This window comes from Bactrocera dorsalis, chromosome 2 (assembly GCF_023373825.1).
Source record: "Bactrocera dorsalis isolate Fly_Bdor chromosome 2, ASM2337382v1, whole genome shotgun sequence".
In the NCBI taxonomy this organism is placed as follows: Eukaryota; Metazoa; Arthropoda; class Insecta; order Diptera; family Tephritidae; genus Bactrocera; species Bactrocera dorsalis.
In genome coordinates this window covers 54,364,361-54,383,793 of record NC_064304.1, presented here as the reverse complement: position 1 = coordinate 54,383,793, position 19,433 = coordinate 54,364,361, and the positions used below count along the sequence as shown (strand labels likewise).

Genomic DNA, 19,433 nt, shown 5'->3' with positions numbered 1-19,433 from the left:
TTGCGCTAATTGATGCGAGTACGTCAAAGAGTTAAAAGTTATGCCAAGGGAATTCCCCTAAATTCTTGCTGTAGGTTTGCAGTGTTATCAATTTGATCACAATATGTCTTCTTCTCTTCTTCTTCTGTACTGGCGTAGACACCGCTTACGCGATTATAGCCGAGTCAACAACAGCGCGCCAGTCGTTTCTTCTCTTCGCTACGTGGCGCCAATTGGATATTCCAAGCGAAGCCAGGTCCTTCTCCACTTGGTCCTTCCAACGGAGTGGAGGTCTTCCTCTTCCTCTGCTTCCCCCGGCGGGTACTGCGTCGAATACTTTCAGAGCTGGAGTGTTTTCATTCATCCGGACAACATGACCTAGCCAGCGTAGCCGCTGTCTTTTAATTCGCTGAACTCTGTCAATGTCGTCGTATATTACGTACAGCTCATCGTTCCATCGAATGCGATATTCGCCGTTGCCAACGCGCAAAGGACCATAAATCTTTCGCAGAACTTTTCTCTCGAAAACTCGTTACATCGACTCATCGGTTGTTGTCATCGTCCAAGCCTCTGCACCATATAGCAGGACGGGAATTATGAGCGACTTATAGAGTTTGGTTTTTGTTCGTCGAGAGAGGACTTTACTTTTCAATTGCCTACTCAGTCCGAAGTAGCACCTGTTGGCAAGAGTAATCCTGCGTTAGATTTCCCGGCTGACATTGTTGGTGGTGTTAATGCTGGTTCCTAAATAGACGAAATTATCTACGACTTCAATGTTATGACTGTCAACACTGACGTGAGAGCCAAGTCGCGAGTGCGACGACTGTTTGTTTGATGACAGCAGATATTTCGTCTTGCCTTCATTCACTGCCAGACCCAATTGCTCTGCTTCCTTCTTCAGTCTAGAGAAAGCAGAACTAAAGGCGTGGGTGTTGAGGCCGATGATATACATATCGTCGGCATACGCCAGTAGCTGTTCACTCTTATAAAAGATTGTACCTCCTCGATTATGATCTATTATTATTTTCTCAAGCAGTAGATTAAAGAAGTCGCACGATAGGGAGTCGCCTTGTCTGAAACCTCGTTTGGTATCTAACGGCTCGGAGAGGTCCTTTCCGATCCCGACGGAGCTTTTGGTTTTGCTCAATGTCAGTTTACACGGCAGTATTATTTTCGCGGAGATACCAAATTCAGAAATCGCGGCATAAACGCACCTCCTTTTCGTGCTGTCCAAAGCAGCTTTGAAATCGACGAATAGGTTGTGAGTGTCGATTCTCCTTTCACGGGTCTTTTCCAAGATTTGGCGTATGGTGAATATCTAGTCGGTTGTTGATTTACCAGGTCTAAAGCCACACTGATAAGGATCAATCAGTTTGTTGACGGTGGGCTTTAATCTTTCACACAATACGCTCGACAGAACCTTATATGCCATGTTGAGGAGGCTAATCCCAAGGTAGTTGGCGCAGAATGTGGGGTCTCCTTTTTTATGGATTGGGTATAACACACTTAAATTCCAATCGTTGGGCATACTTTCGTCCGACCATATTTTGCAAAGAAGCTGCCTTTTTATCAGTTCTTCGCCGCCGTGTTTGAATAGCTCGGCCGGCAATCCGTTGGCCCCTGCCGCTTTGTTGTTCTTCAGGCGGGCAATTGCTATTCGAACTTCTTCATGGTCGGGCAATGGAACGTCTGCTCCATCATCATCGATGGGGGTATCGAGTTCGCCTTCTCCCGGTGTTGTGCGTTCACTGCCATACAGCAGGTTGGAGAAGTGTTCCCTCTATAATTTAAGTATGCTCTGGGCATCGGTAACTAGATCACCTTGGGGGGTTCTACAGGAGTATGCTCCGGTCTTGAAACCTTCTGTAAGCCGCCGCACCTTTTCGTTGAATTTTCGAGCATTACCCCTGTCGGCCAGCTTATCGAGCTGTTCGTACTCACGCATTTCGGCCTCTTTCTTCTTCTGTCTGCAAATGCGTCTCGCTTCCCTCTTCAACTCTCGGTATCTATCCCATCCCGCACGTGTTGTGGTCGATCGTAACGTTGCGAGGTAGGCAGCCTGTTTTCTCTCCGCTGCGACACGGCACTCCTCGTCGTACCAGCTGTTCTTTTGCACTTTCCGAAAACCAATGGTTTCGGTTGCAGCTGTACATAAGGAGTTTGAAATTCCGTCCTACAGTTCCCTTATACCAAGCTGTTGACAAGTGCTCTCAGAGAGCAGGAGTGCAAGTCGAGTAGAAAATCGTTCCGATGTCTGTTGTTATTGCAGCTTCTCGACGTCGAACCTTCCTTGTGTTTGTTGGCGTGCGTTTTTTGCTGCATAGAAGCGGGTGCGAATCTTCGCTTCGACAAGATAGTGGTGCGAGTCAGGAATCAACCTTGGAGCGCACGCGCATTTAAAACACTGGAGACGTGTCTTCCGTCTATCAGAACATGATCGATCTGGTTGGTAGTTTTTCGATCCGGAGATAGCCAGGTAGCTTGATGAATCTACTTATGCTGGAATCTAGTACTACAGATAACCATATTTCGGGTCCCGGCGAAGTCGATCAGCCTCAACCCATTTGCGGATGTTTCCTCGTGGAGGCTGAATTTACCGACCGTAGTGCCAAAGATACCTTCTTTGCCCATCCTGGCGTTGAAGTAGCACGATTTTGACATCGTGGTGGGATCATCTCTCATAAGTGCACTCCAAGCACTCATAAAAGGCATCTTTGGTCACATCGTCCTTCTCTTCAGTCGGGGCGTGGGCGCAAATCAGCGATATGTTGAAGAACCTCGCTTTGATGCGGATTGTGGCTAGACGTTCATTCATAGGAGTGAATGATAGTACTCGGCGACGGAGTCTCTCTCCCACCACGAATCCAACACCAAACTTGCGCTCCTTTATATGGCCACTGTAGTAAATGTCACAAGGACCTACTCGTCTCTGTCCTTGTCCCGTCCATCGCATTTCTTAGACGGCGGTGATGTCAGCCTTTATTTTCACCAGCTGGGTAGCGGCACCTTCCCAATTAAGGGATCGGACAATCCAGGTGCATGCCCTCAATTTGTAGTCCTTATTTCGTTTGCCATGGTCGTCATCAAAAGGGGGTCTCTCATCCGAGGGTCTCTCATCCGAGGCTGATTGTTGATTTTCATTGGGGGTATTCAGCTTTCACACTAGCTAGCTAGGTTTTTTATGATAAATACAATGTTGGGTTTTTTAGGTTAAATACAATTTTGTTTTTTTTTTCTTTACGATAAATACAATGTTGGGTTTTTTAGGTTAAATACAATTTTGGTTTTTTTTTTAAGATAAATACAATTTTGCGTTTGCGATGGAATAAACTGAGGTCGAGCGATGAAAACCGTCGGTTGAACGATGAAAACCCTTTGGTTGAACGATGAAAAAACTGCGGTTGAACGTGAAACAACTGCGATGAAAAACCTTTGGTTGAACGATGAAAAAACTGCGGGTGAACGTGAAACAACTGCCATGAAAAAACTGCGGTTGAATGATGAAAAACCTTTGGTTGAACGATGAAAAAACTGCGATGAAAAACTGCGGTTGAACGCTTTGGTTGTACGGTGAAAAAACTGCGATGAAAAACTGCGGTTGAACGCTTTGGTTGAACGGTGAAAAAACTGCGATGAAAAACTGCGGTTGAACGCTTTGGTTGAACGGTGAAAAAACTGCGGGTGAACGTGAAACAACTGCGATGAAAAAACTGCGGTTGAATGATGAAAAACCTTTGGTTGAACGATGAAAAAACTGCGATGAAAAACTGCGGTTGAACGCTTTGGTTGAACGGTGAAAAAACTGAGATGAAAAACTGCGGTTGAACGAGCGTTGCTACTTGCTTGCGTGACGTTGAAAAAAAAAAAGAAGCGGGCCGGCTCGCCGCCCGTTATTCCTTTTGTAGCTTTTTGGCGTGGGTGCCGGTCAGCTGCTCGATCTGCTGTAGCGGCCATTGTGGATGTTATGTGTGGAATTTATGTAGGGTTGCGGGTGTAGTACGCTATTCATTTGGCCAGGGGGTGTTTTTTTACGTGGCGGGTCCCAAACCCAGCGCACAACCCTAAGTAGGGGATATTTCGCCCTCTCATTTTAGCTCGCCTTCAAACAGATGTTCTTAGGCTACCCAGAGGGTACTTGGTCAAAGACCGGAAGTCGTGAGCTGCTTGAGTCATATGTAAAAGAATCGTTTCTGGCCACTCCCAAGTGAATGGCGATCAGAGAACTTTCCTCACTTGCATGAACTTCTACACATGACTCCATCCATCACAATATGTGCTTTTTATTATTCGGCGATGCGCGTTTTATTGCGGATTTGAGTTAAAATTTTTTTGAGAACGGTTAAAAAAATTAATGCTATATAAGGAGTAAATAAACTAATGTCAAAAAGTTTTTTGTACTGGTCAATACTTGTATAGTGGTTCAATTTCATTTGTATTTACCACTCATATTGGTCCGTTAAGTCAATAAATCGTGTCAAATCTATAGATTTCGGCTACAACTCATTGTATAACTCGAAATATCGTGAAAAAGCGCAAATCAAATTCGTTATTTTGATATTATCAAAGCATTATCAGAAATAGTTCTAAAGATGAGCGTGTCGAAGCAGATAGTATTAAAACAGAAATACTAAATTTCGAGTTCTTGTTGCTTTGCAAATTCATGTACAGTGTATTGAACAACATCAATAATGCAGCCAAAACTTTACAAAAATGCGATCTTCAATTTGGGCGAGGGAAGTAAGTTTTAGCAGAGGCCAAAGCAAAGTCGCAAATTTATAGAATTGATTTTGAATTATTCAAGTGCAAAGCCGACGAAACTGCGAGAAAATGTGGCATTGAGAGCCATTTTAAAGAAAAAAGGCAAAGAAAAGTTAAAAAACATTTTGATGAACTAGGAGCTGATTACCGATTTTCAAATCGAGAAAAAATATTAATTTGATTTCCTAACACCGACATTTGTATTACAATTAAAGCAACTTCATTATTCAGATATAATAAGTTCCAATTTTTCACTTCAATTTATGTCGGATAGCCGATTTACTTTATAAACACTGAGTTTTTACAAAAGGATTACAAATAAAACTTTATCATTCCAGTCCGGTCATTTCTGTTCCCCACACAGTGTTACATTTTTATTTAAGCCTTATTGTCCGTTTACACATTCTTACATTTATTAACATTTTCCACCCATTTTTAGTTCAGCTTCTGCAGCAGTTGAAAGGTCATTTAGCAAATTAAAAATAATAAAAAATTTTTAAGAAATAATACGAGTCATACTCGACTTTTATCGCGAATAGCAATTTAAAAAAATCAAGCCTGGATTTAAACGAAGTCATTGATACCTAACGCTAGGAAAAAATTGTAAATATAATTGTTAATTGTAAATACGAGTATAATTGTTTTTTAGTCAGATGGTAGGCCTGTATATAATAACCCTTGAATCTTTTTTGTTTCGTTTTATTAGTCAAACCTATACCAAGTATTAATTGTAATTTATGTTGTTATTATTTAACACCTACCCTGCAGTGCACAAAAAAACAAGCTTAAGTAGCTTAGCATTTTTTAAAATATTTGTATATTTCATACTTTTATATGATAAAACCTAATCAGTTTACATAGCAGTGGAGCCCCATTTTTTAATTTTACCTAGCTACGCCACTGCCCATAGTGAATTTAACATTATTTCTTTGAGCATCTCGAAAACGGCAACGCATATTTTAAAAATTATTAAATGAATTGCCGCCTGATTATGCTATGAATACATCAGACACTATGCTCACCGTATATGCAATCAATCCAAGGCAGAATAAGTGCTTTTATTTACGACTGTTAATGTCACCAAAGCATTATCATTTCAGAATATACAAACATAGAGTAAATGGAACACAGTTCCCAACGTTCGAAGATACATGTCTTGCACTAAACTTATTAGAAGATAATATTCACTTGGACAATACAAGTATGCTTGCTGAGGTAGCATTAAGCAGCACAGCTACACAAATTCGTCTATTATTCGCTATAGTACTGACGACATGTTTCCTGGTCTGATCACAAATCTTATGAGATTATCACAAAGATTCATTGACTGATTATATATTATATTGACAAAGTTCAGTATGCTACGATCTATCAATAAAGCATTGATTGCTATTGCATTGCCATTGCGAACTTACCAATCAGTCATTTCGGTATGAGTTCACCAAATCGTAATCCATCTAATTAAAGGGGGGGAGGGGGTTTATCTTTAGTACCGCCAAAAAAAGGTCAATTTTTCCACTTTTATCATGGGAGAATAAAAACAGATCACATCCGATTTATTTGCATATACAAGGTCTGTCGCAAAAGAAACAGGAGTGTTAAAAAACAACAACAAAAAAATAATATTTTTCAAAAGTTATATTTTTTATTCAAAGTAGTTTCTTTGTGCTTCGATACAGCGTTTAGCCCGGTCAATTAGCATTTCAAATAGAGTGTTTAAGGTCATTTTTCGGAATGCTCTTGAGAATATCGGTCGTCGCCTTTTGGATCATTGTATAAACCTACAAGTAACCAATCCTTCATTTTTCACTAACACATACGCAAAAATATACTACAATTTAGGCACTTGGTACGGGTTGCCCCTAAATATTCTACTACGAATTAGGCACTTAGTTCGGGTTGCCCCCAAATATTCTGCTACTAATTAGTCACTTGGTACGGGTTGTCCCCAAATATTCTACTACTAAAACGTTCAAATGCCTCAAATCTGCTATAGTGTGTTGCCGTGTTAGGTTTTAAAATTTATAACTTTAACAATATTTTTATAAATATTCAAATATTTTTCGATTATTTAAATTCCTAAATATTAAATTTAATCAGTTTTGTCCAAAATATTAATTACTGTATCAATATATTATTAAATGTTTCCAATTTTATAAAAAAATATTTATATAACTTTTCAAAGTTTACCAAGACCTACCAATTCTACCTCATTTCAAAATATACATATCGAGGTAAATGTGGACGTAGATGAAAGCAGCTTTCTACATAAAAATGCTTTTGTGTATTTTTGCGGTTATTTGTACTTGCCAAGATTTGATGGTGGTATTACTGAAGAAGATTTTTTCTTCACTTCAGAAAAGCAATATAGTAATTGCCAAATAGTAAATCCACCCCTTGAATTTATAGATTTTCTATCGAAAATCGAAGATATTTATACACATTTTGATTCTACATGCCATAGGATCGGCTTTTCCCAAATATTATTTGAAAAAATGGTTAACGTAGAACCGTACTATTGTTGTGAAAATTGTAATTCTGATATTATAAAATGTCTATTCATTAGAATTAGAACATATTTCCTAGTAAACGCTTTTAATAAAAAACTAAAACAAAGTGATTTCAAAAACGTAAAGTTCTTGTGTGTTACACATAAATAGTAATCACGTCCGTTTGTCTGTCTATATGAGTCGGAATTTATATGTATATATGTCTGTCAGTCTGAATTATTTTATATTTGTCAAAAAGTTTGTCTGTCGAAGGCCGTATTTCCATAGTTACCTTGATCTGTGATTTTGAAATGAGAATTTTAGCGATTAGGTTTGTACGCTTATTACACAGGTCAACAAAAAAATTTTTTTTTTTTGGGTTTCTGTTCTCATGCTTGAATTCTGATTCTAGACATTGAAAAACACTTAAATATTAATTTTTAGTTCTTTAAGTTTGCTTTGGGCTGATCTACATCGATAAGTATATTTTAATTTATTTCATAAATCAAAAATTGCAGCACTTACATTAACCCGAAAGTAAACAGTACACCAACACACCACTCGCATTATGACACCACACATAATTAACAAAAGGGACCGACGGACGCCGCCCGGCCTCTTTTGTTCTTCATCACGCGCATACACGTTTATAAAAAATGTATTTTAATTTTTCTTTACAAAAATTAGTACATAAAATATCAATTTCTTGTTATTTGACATTTATATATTATTGTTTATAGTAGGGGAGCCCGGAGTGCTAAATTTGCAGTTACTGGAGCGTCATGGAGACTTAGTAGATTGTCAAGATAACGTTTAAAAAAGAAGAAAGTCTAGGTGAAGTTTTCCATTTTAGTGGGGAGAAGAGCGGGAAATTGGTGTCAAAAATGTAAAAAAAAACAGTCACATGAAAATACTCAAGCGCGTCAGTCATTTATGGTATATACGCGCATTGTATTTCTGATAATCGATATATATTAATCTGACAATCAAGTCAGGGTTGAAGGCCGTAATGACAGGTTAAAAAAAAAAAAAAATTTAGTTACTCGAGCGCGTCAGATTTTCTAAGCGAATGTTAATGAACCTCTAAAAAGTGTACCATTTAATATTCTGACAATTTCGACGTGGACAAAAGTCATTTATTGATTTTAAAACTTGTAAAAAAAAAGGTGACCTTGAGATACTCGAGCGCGTCAGATTTTTATACAGTGGGATGAACTTGATGTCAGAGTCTTCCCAAAAGATAATCTGACAATTATATAGAGGCATATCGTTAATCTGACGATTTAAAAGTGGAAGAATTCTGTTTGGTTCTTGTTTTTGTTACAGGATGTAATAAAAACAGTGTATACATATACATATGTACATATATGTATACAATATTATATGTATTATGTATATTGTATACATATACATATGTATATGTATAGGAAATTGAATAATTTATTAATATGAAAATAGATCTAAATATTAATAAAAAAAAAATTTAGAGTTTGTGGAATAAACTTTTTTCTTCATACGTTTCTTCGCCACAGTAAACACATTTGACACTAACGTCACTCATTTTTACAATGGATGTAAAACTGATCGCTGTAAACGAACGAAACAAACAAAAGTGTCAAGCGTTTACTAACAACAACCACGCTATGGTGATTAGTACGCTTGACCTTTTATCGACGATTTTACCTGTATCGCCCCACGCAAATTGTCAGATTATATGATTTTCGTGATTCTGACAGAATTACCTTTAAAATGAAAAAAAAATCTATCGCGCTCGAGTATTTCAAGGTGACGTTTTTTTTTTACAGATTTGTCACCCTGCTATTTCTCTAAGCCACCCTCAAACTGTCAGAATATTGAAATATACACTTGTCTTCATGCATTTAACATACCATCTCTTAATCTGACGCGCTCGAGTTTCCTGAAGGATCGATTTTTTTTCTCTAATCTGACGAACCCTCCCCAACGCACGCCTCCATATTAAGGGCTCATATTTGGTAGGGGTACATAAAAGGGTGCAATGTTTCTCCCCATATAGTTTTCTGACACGCTTAAGTAACTGCAAAAATCCCCTCTTGGGCTCCCCTACTATTATCACACATCTTGAATAAAAACGACTCTTGTATCTAAAAAAAAGTTTTCTAATTATAATCTATAGTGAAATTGTAGAAAAAATATAAAAATCAGTCATTTATGCTTAAAAATCGAAAAATTGCTCTAATTTCTACAAAAGCAAACTGGAAAAAAAAATTTTCCTTATTTTTGACATAGGAGAAACTAAAATTTAACATGAAGATGTCAGACCCAAACACCGTGTTGACCGGTGTTATCAATATTTTTTTTTTTTGTTTTTTAAGTGTTTTCGTGTACCAGGTATAGGACCCTTCTTTCCACCACTATTCCTTTGATAGGGTTTTTAATAGGTATTTCGCTGTGGGTGATTTAAAATTTTTTGTAAATATTATTTATTACTTAGTAGATTGTTTTGAATATTATTGTTTTTGTTCCTGAATTGTACCTGATTTTTTATATTTATTTTAGTTTTTGTTTAAATAATTACAAGTTGATTGTTATGACTTGTATTGTTAATGTTTACAATGGAAAAAGTTGATCTACCAATGTCTTTTAATTACATCTCTGTGCCTAAAAAAGGCAGATTTCGATCAGGTGATCTCAGCTGTGAAAAATTCTTGGAAAACAGCTGATTCTTTGGTTACTTGCAGGTTTATACAATGTTTTGGATAGCTGAAATGTCCTGAAATCAGTGTCCTTTTATGGGCAAATGAAGTTTTCCAAATAGGTAAAAATCACAGGGTACCAGATCAGATGAGTAGGGTGAGTGATTAATGGTTAATATGAAGTTTTTTTGTCAAAAAATTAGTAACAAGCGCCGACCAATGACACAAAAGACGCTTCATAACACCAAGGTAAAACACAGCATTAATCGTTTGGCCAGGTGGGACGAATCCTCGGAATCGTAAAAACAAATCAGCACTGTCTTTATTTTTGACTTCTGAAGACGACTTTTTTCGGTGATGGCTCTCGTCCTCACGACCTTCTTGGAATCGCTTAAAACCCTCATGTACATTACTACGGGGTAAGCACTGATCACCATAAACTTTTTTCGTTATTTGAAATGTTTCAGTAAACGTTTTCCCAAGTTTATAACAAAATTTAATATTTGCTCTTTGTTCAAAATGCATTTTACGACCGATGGCCAAAAGCTGCTGTCACTTTTTGATTGATAACATCGATTGTAGTTATCCAATTGTCTTAAAACACAAAATTCGCGTTACTTTTTGAACATACCTCGTATATCACACAAACCATTGAAGGTACAAATCTCTTAATCAATCCAGGATAAATAAGAAAATACAAAAACAAAAATTTTACACGTGGGATTATACAAACAAACGGGTTTGTTAAGAGCCGGGGTCAAAGAAGTGTGGAATCGGCTCAATAATTCCCTAAGCACCCATGTACCTAATAGAATGATTTTCGAACTTCCGGTTGACATTTTACCGTATAGCAGCAAATACGTGAATTAGTTTACTAAAATTGAGAAAAAGTTTTTTTTTAATAACGGGTAATCTTTCTGCCTAAAATGGATAAAATCGGGTGAAAACTTGCCCTAGACTCTTTATGCACCTGAAGATATTTTTCCGCCTTTGATCCTGGCAAGTTCTTTTCTTCTTTACTGGTGTAGACACCGCTTACGCGATGATAGCCGAGTCAACAACAGCGCGCCAGTCGTTTCTTCTCTTCGCTACGTGGCGCCAATTGGATATTCCAAGCGATGCCAGGTCCTTTTCCACTTGGTCCTTCCAACGGAGTGGAGGTCTTCCTCTTCCTCTGCTTCCCGCGGCGGGTACTGCGTCGAATACTTTCAGAGCCGGAGTGTTTTCATCCATCCGGACAACATGACCTAGCCAGCGTAGCCGCTGTCTTTTAATTCGCTGAACTATGTCAATGTCGTCGTATATCTCGTACAGCTCATCGTTCCATCGAATGCGATATTCGCCGTGGCCAACGCGCAAAGGACCATAAATCTTCCGCAGAACTTTTCTCTCGAAAACTCGCAACGTCGACTCATCGGTTGTTGTCATCGTCCAAGCCTCTGCACCATATAGCAGGACGGGAATTATGAGCGACTTATAGAGTTTGGTTTTTGTTCGTCGAGAGAGGACTTTACTTTTCAATTGCCTACTCAGTCCGAAGTAGCACCTGTTGGCAAGAGTAATCCTGCGTTGGATTTCCAGGCTGACACTGTTGGTGGTGTTAATACTGGTTCCTAAATAGACGAAATTATCTACAACTTCAAAGTTATGACTGTCAACAGTGACGTGAGTGCCAAGTCGCGAGTGCGACGACTGTTTGTTTGATGACAGGAGATATTTCGTCTTGCCCTCGTTCACTGCCAGACCCATTTGCGTTGCTTCCTTGTTCAGTCTGGAGAAAGCAGAACTAACGGCGCGGGTGTTGAGACCGATGATATCAATATCATCGGCATACGCCAGCAGCTGTACACTCTTATAAAAGATTGTACCTGCTCGATTAAGTTCTGCAGCTCGAATAATTTTCTGCAGCAGCAGATTGAAGAAGTCGCACGATAGGGAGTCGCCTTGTCTGAAACCTCGTTTGGTATCGAACGGCTCGGAGAGGTCCTTTCCGATCCTGACGGAGCTTTTCGTGTTGCTCAACGTCAGTTTACACAGCCGTATTAATTTTGCGGGGATACCAAATTCAGACATCGCGGCCTTTAGCTCCTTTTCGTGCTGTCGAAAGCAGCTTTGAAATCGACGAATAGGTGGTGAGTGTCGATTCTCCTTTCACGGGTCTTTTCAAGATTTGGCGCATGGTGAATATCTGGTCGGTTGTTGATTTACCAGGTCTGAAGCCACACTGATAAGGTCCAATCAGTTTGTTGACGGTGAGCTTTAATCTTTCACACAATACGCTCGACAGAACCTTATATGCGATGTTGAGGAGGCTAATCCCACGGTAGTTGGCGCAGATTGTGGGGTCTCCTTTTTTATGGATTGGGCATAGCACACTTAAATTCCAATCGTTGGGCATACTTTCGTCCGACCATATTTTGCAAAGAAGCTGATGCATGCACCTTATCAGCTCTTCGCTGCCGTATTTGAATAGCTCGGCCGGCAATCCATCGGCCCCTGCCGCTTTGTTGTTTTTCAGTCAGGCAATTGCTATTCGAACTTCTTCATGGTCGGGCAATGGAACGTCTGCTCCATCGTCATCGATTAGGGTATCGGGTTCGCCTTCTCCCGGTGTTGTGCTATCACTGCCATACAGCAGGTTGGAGAAGTGTTCCCTCTATAATTTAAGTATGCTCTGGGCATCGGTAACTAGATCACCTTGGGGGGTTCTACAGGAGTATGCTCCGGTCTTGAAACCTTCTGTAAGCCGCCGCACCTTTTCGTTGAATTTTCGAGCATTACCCCTGTCGGCCAGCTTATCGAGCTGTTCGTACTCACGCATTTCGGCCTCTTTCTTCTTCTGTCTGCAAATGCGTCTCGCTTCCCTCTTCAACTCTCGGTATCTATCCCATCCCGCACGTGTTGTGGTCGATCGTAACGTTGCGAGGTAGGCAGCCTGTTTTCTCTCCGCTGCGACACGGCACTCCTCGTCGTACCAGCTGTTCTTTTGCACTTTCCGAAAACCAATGGTTTCGGTTGCAGCTGTACGTAAGGAGTTTGAAATGCCGTCCCACAGTTCCCTTATACCGAGTTGTTGACGAGTGCTCTCAGAGAGCAGGAGTGCAAGCCGAGTAGAAAATCGTTCGGCTGTCTGTTGTGATTGCAGCTTCTCGACGTCGAACCTTGTGTTTGTGGGCGTGCGTTTTCCTGGCAAGTTGCAAGAGTATAAAATGTTCGGTAATAGCCGAACTTAGCCCTTCCTTACTTGTTATCTAATTCATTTTTATGCTAAATTTGATATATTGCTATTTGATGTTTTTCTGTTGAATACTGTAATAATAAATATAATTTACAAATTAATATCAAGCCGTTAGCCCTGGCAGCTCGTGCTTCTTACTCTGTAGGATAATAATTGTATTACTATTTTTCGCTTGATAATTAAACAAATAAATGAATACCAATTTATATTATAGGAACAACCGCACAGCCAAAGATGATATATTTTACAATTCTAGAACCAACTTAATAAATGATAAAGACGTTTATATAGAAGATGTAGGAGATGAGAGGCAACTAACAATAACAGAACAAGATCATTTTCAGCGAAGCAAAGAAGTACAAAAAGCATCAAAACATCTCCAAGGAATTGACAACGAAATCAAACAAGTTGATGAAGATTCTGTACGTCGCCATGAAATTGCACGCGGCAGTGATATTGAATATAACATAGCTCGAAGCAGTTTAAGAAATAAACGGGAATTTTTCATCAAAGACGGAAATATTGAAATACTGCAACTTATGACTAGAGGCAGAACTGATGAGGATGTTGCAGTAGTGGATGATGAAAATAACATTTATGTAAATTTGCCAATGAAATCAGCGACTGTCTCTCAGCCGCAATTGGTAATGTTGGATAATAGTGGAAAAGAAATTTTAATGCGCCGTTTTATTGAGGAACAGCCTGATGGTAAACAGATAATACGTGAGCATTACCAAATAGTTCCTGGTGCCACTTATATACAGTCTTTGCCAAATGAAATTGACCACAACCACTCCATTTTGAAGGGAGAAACATTCGCTACCTGCAAATCGGGTCCGAATAGTATAGTTTATTCACAAACCGAGCCTGAAGTAAAGGTAATACATACACAGCCTAGTCAAGGTGTGATGCAGTTGCAAACTGAGGGTTTCATAAGTCACATCCAGCCATCAATATCAAATCAATCATTAACACAAGAGCTTGAATATTCTTTAAAGCAACAAAATATACTACTGCGTCAAATATTAATGGAGAAAGAAAAACTAGAAGCCAACGGTGCACAGCCAGAAGTTGTATTAGAAACACAAAGCCTTCCAGGTCACTCTGTGGCGATTGCAACACAAACGGAATGTGAGGTGTGTACACAGACAGACAATAATATTGAATTTCCTGAAAAAACGTCTGTATATGTGCAAGGAAGGCCAACACGACCCAAAGCTCGCAGCGAAAATGACGATTCCTTGACCGAAGATGAATATGAGTATGTACAATATAGTCCTCCAGAAAGTACAGTAGGTCGATTCTGGATAAAACGTAAGAAACAAAAAAGGCGTAGTAAATATCGCAATAGTATACATCCCAGAAAGAGAATTGTTATGGTAGAAGAAGTTAAAAGAAAAATACGTACGCCCATTAAGGAGGAAGATGATGAGGTATTCGAGTCGAATAAACGTATTCCACCCAAAAAACCTCTACGTAAACATGCTGAAACAAAAACCAGTGCTCTTAGAGGTAAGAACTATATAGAAAGGCAGAATAATAGTAATTCAATACAACGAAAAAGTCCCACAGTGAGTCCCGAAACTTTAATAATGGCTAACTCCTTAGGTGATAGAAGTAGAACTCCAGATCATTATCGAACAATGGGAGTTGACGAATTCGAATACTATTCAACAGACAACAACGAAGTCGATAACTGTGACTATAATAATGAAAATGATTATTCCAATGATTCTGAAGCTGAGGAAATTATTGTTAAAAGAAATATATTAACACCCCATCATTCGGAACAAAAACATTCTGATATAGATATTAATGATAAAACTTTCTGTAAAATACACTTAAAAGACGAGCGATCTACTCATAAAATGCCGGAAGCCAATGCCAGAGAGTCACGTAGGCCAACGTTAAAAGGACGGCATCGGTCGCAAAGTTCATTGGAAATTCTACACCGTCGAATGGATAACGAAAAACACATGTTTTCATTGGCTAAGACAAATCATGCAGCTAAAGAGCGTGTTTATCAAAGTGCAACCAATTTGAATCATCAGAACGATCAATATGATGACGGGAAAATTACTGATAAATCTGTTCCAAAATACATGGAGTGGTATTATGGCAAATCAAAAAATTTAAATACCAAGCCTGGGTCCGATACTTTGACATTGACTGTTTCAAAGAGAAAAAGAAGTGTAACGAAAACACGTTTAAGCTCAAATGCCGATTCTATTCCTTCTGAAGATGGAAAAAGTAGACCCGAACCTGCACCAAGAAAATCCCCTCAAAAAAATACCAGACTCTTGAAAGAAGATATTGTAATGAATAAACAGCATAATCCAAAAATTGAGGCTGGTTCTAGCCATCCACTTTTACAACATTCAGAGCATAGATTTGAGCGCGAAAACGCGCCGGAGGTCCCTTTACCACCAACAAAATTACCACATTACATGTATCCCGAGACTCCGCCATTTGTTGTTTCTAAGATGGCGAAAGTAAAACCTAAACCGTCGCCTATTAAAGAGAATGAAGTCAAAGTTACAACATCGAAAATTAACCCAAATCCAAATTCTGTCCACTCGAATCCAAAAATTATTACGCACCAACTCTCTCAAAAACAACTTAATGTATCTACATTAGAAGATGATCACGATTCCGGAATTGCAATGAATTCTTTGCTAAATAATACGGGTCGGAGAAATCCTATTGCAGATAAAAAAAGTGTATTTTCAATTGCATACGATGATGTTAGCCGAGTGAAGAAAATTACATCGGGAGGAGAATCACCACAATATTCATAGAAATCGCGGATGACCACAAAAATAGTACACAAATATTTATATAGGAAAATTAAAATAAACTCGGTACTACTGTATGTGTGATACTCTCCGTTCTTCATTTTACGTATACCATAGTTGAAATGCAATGAAGTAATCATTTATGGTTTAACTCGATAATGTATGATGTTGAAATTTTGAAAGCAAAAATTGTTTTTTCTTTATTGCTCACTTCTTTCTGATATTAAACTTTTTACGTTCCTATGGTCAATGAAAATGGTGACAAACCCAACATTAATTAATAAAATTAAATACCCAAATATATAATTTGATTAGTGTATATACTTATAGCAGATACATATTACCATACATAAAATATTTTTAAAGAAAAGAGATTACAAATATGTGTATTTGCAAATCGCTCTCGATATTTATTGTAAATAGTAAAATCTGCAATATGATCCTTACAAAAAAACTTTATTTATTTATAGATTCATAAAACGGAAGTTTAACTTTTATAAATTATGATTTGAAATGATATTTAGAAGACAATATTATTATTGTAAATTAACATTTTGTACTATTTCTAAACAAATATACTATACATATATAGATAGTGCATTTAGAGATAAATATGTGAGTGCACTCTATTATGGGAATATAGTTACTACATATGTAAGTATGTTTGAATTATGACTAATAAAATGGATCAATCCGAGAACACTTTACAACCGCATTTACATATTACTTATATGATCAGTATTTACGGAAATTAGTTGTACGAGTATACCTTGAAGTAAAAAGTGAATAAATTGTAAGATTAAGTTAAGAAATATATAATATATATACATTATCGATACAAGTATATACACACATAATACGTAAAAGCTTGTATACTAGTTCTAAGCTCTTAATATCAGTTATTATTTCAAGAATATATCGTCACCTGAAATGCAAAATAACGTAACATCACTTTTCGTAGGTTTACAGGAGAAGCAAAAAACCGCATAAAAAGAAAACCACTAGAGATATTGAAACAAAATTTGCAAATCTGAATTAACATGAAACTATAAGTATATTTTAGAAAAACAATAAAGAAAAAATAAGCAAATTTTATAGATGAGGGCGCATACCTATATCCCACCGAACTGGCGGGAAGCGTTTTGTTAATTTATAAGTTCGAACACAGGAGTTCTTCTTTTCTATGGCCTCACAAAGGGCTACATACATATATGTATATTAGGGTGCGCCATTCTGAGGCAACCTTTTTTTTTCAACTGAAAAACAGGCTCAAAACTTTCGAAAATGTGTAAAAAAAAGTCACTCAATAGATGAGCTTCTAATATTAATATTAAGAGGTGCATATTTCAAATTTTCTGTTTTCCATATAAATTACATAGAAAAAAAATCATTTTTTTTTCTTGTGGTGGTTATTGTGCGGAGGTTTTATATGTGCCCCGATGGCTGCCAGTAGGGATGGTTAACTCGATCCCGATTCTACTCGCGAATCGAGTTTTCTCGTAAAATAATCGATTTTTCGGAATCAATCTCCAGTAGTCGAAGTCGATTAAAATCAAGTTAGATCGAGTTTACCATCCCTACTGGCAGCTATCGGGGCGCATATAAAACCTCCGCACAATAACCACCACAAAAAAAATGATTTTTTTCCTATGTAATTTATATGGAAAACAGAAAATTTGAAATAGGCACCTCTTAATATTAATATTAGGAGCTCATCTTTTGAGTGACTTTTTTTAACACATTTTCGAAAGTTTTGAGCCTATTTTTCAGTTGAAAAAAAAGGTTGCCTCAGAAAGACACACCCTAATGTATATAGTAGTCCACGTCCGATCAACCATGTAGCTTAAACTAACCAAAGCACATTGAACTTAATCACTAAAAATAAACATAAACAATAAATGAAGGCTAACTTCGATATAGAAAAAAAACAAACACTCTGTTATATTATATTTACATACATACATGAGTGATGATACGTTATTTTGTTTAACGAAATCAAGCAGTTGATGATACGTTTTTTTGAATTTTTAATATAGCTTGGGTATATGATGTGGTGAATCGTATTCAGTAAAAAACTCAATTTTGAATTTTTTGATGATACGTTATTTTGCATTTCAGGTGACGATATAAACATTTTTTTTTTAATATTTACACTTTCAAATTTTTTTCGTTCGTAAATGTATCTTTCATAAAAAACATATTGTAAGACACCGCTAATATTCAAAAACTCTTTTTTTTACGTATCCACAATGTTGAAATGTCTATAATTTTAACCAAGTGTGTTGGATATAATTTCTTTCATTATTATTTTAATCAAATAAAAACAATTTTAGAAATAATCTATCAGTAATTTACATATTTAGTGCACATTTATCCAATTAAAAGTTAAATGATAATTGTCCATTACCAACGATCTGATAGAAAGATACTCCTTAATATTTATAGTATTGAAATGTACAAGGTTCTTTGTATAATATATAAATCCTGCCATACCATCTTGTCAGACGTATTAACACAAAAATAAAAAGATTATAAATATCATCACCAATAAATTTGTATTTTAATTTACGCAGTGCACCGGCTAAGAAAAGCAATAAATGTAGATATGCTTATTTGATAAATTATGTTTTTGTTTTGGTTGATATTTTCTTCATAGTTCTTCAAAACAAAAAAAGTTTTTACTTTGGGTTAACGTAAAAATTTTTCTGTTTTTGATATGAAATTATTTTAAAAATATATTAAAACAAAAAAATGTACAAATAATTCTTGATATATAAAATAGCAACATAAATTGGTGAGTTTTATTTCAAACCTAAAAATTATAAAACTAAAATTAAGATTAAGATTGTGCTATTCATTTGCTAATTAATCTAATTATGGTTTATAAACAATGTAGCATTGAATTGAGAAGATTTTCTGTTGCTTCTGATACAATTTCGGTACGTGATAAAGAGTCCATTCTTTAACAATTTTCGCCATTTAGGAGGATAGAATCATGTGTAGAAGTTCACGCAAGTGAGGAAAGTTCTCTGAGCGTCATTCAGCTGGGAGTGAACAGAAACAATTATTTTACATATGGCTAAAGCAGCTCACGACTTCCGATCTTGGCCCAAGTATCCTCTAAGTAGCCAAAAATCATTCGTTTGAAGGCGTTGTGTACAGAGCTTAGGATTCTACGAGCGCTTGGAGCGCATCACCGTCAACAAACTGATTGAACCTTATCTTTGGCTTCAGGATTGGAAAATCAACAACTGACAAGATATTCACCACCAGAGGCTCATGAAAAGATGATCGACACACACCACTTCTTCGCCGGTTACAAAGCTGCTTTTGACAGCACAATAAGGAGCTGCCCTTATGTCATTATGTCTGAATTTCGTATCCCCGCAAAACTAATATGGCTGTGTAAACTGACGTTGGGCCATACCAAAAATTCCATCAGGATGGGGTCATCGATACTAAACAAGGTTTCACACAAGGCGACTCCCAATCGCGCGAC

The 19,433-nt window shown here is 37.3% G+C and overlaps 1 protein-coding gene across 16 annotated transcripts in view; it reads left to right on the top strand.

Moving 5' to 3' along the window:
- Positions 1-18,486, top strand: part of LOC105225915 (cadherin-86C) — a 244,265-nt gene extending 225,779 nt beyond the window's left edge. For all 16 annotated transcript variants that reach the window (XM_049447988.1, XM_049447991.1, XM_049447993.1 and 13 more), the window contains one exon: positions 13,354-18,486. In XM_049447988.1, coding sequence (XP_049303945.1) covers positions 13,354-15,937 — 2,584 coding nt within the window. In that variant the 3' untranslated portion in view covers positions 15,938-18,486. The remainder of the gene's footprint in view (positions 1-13,353) is intronic.
- The last annotated feature ends 947 nt before the right edge of the window (positions 18,487-19,433 follow it).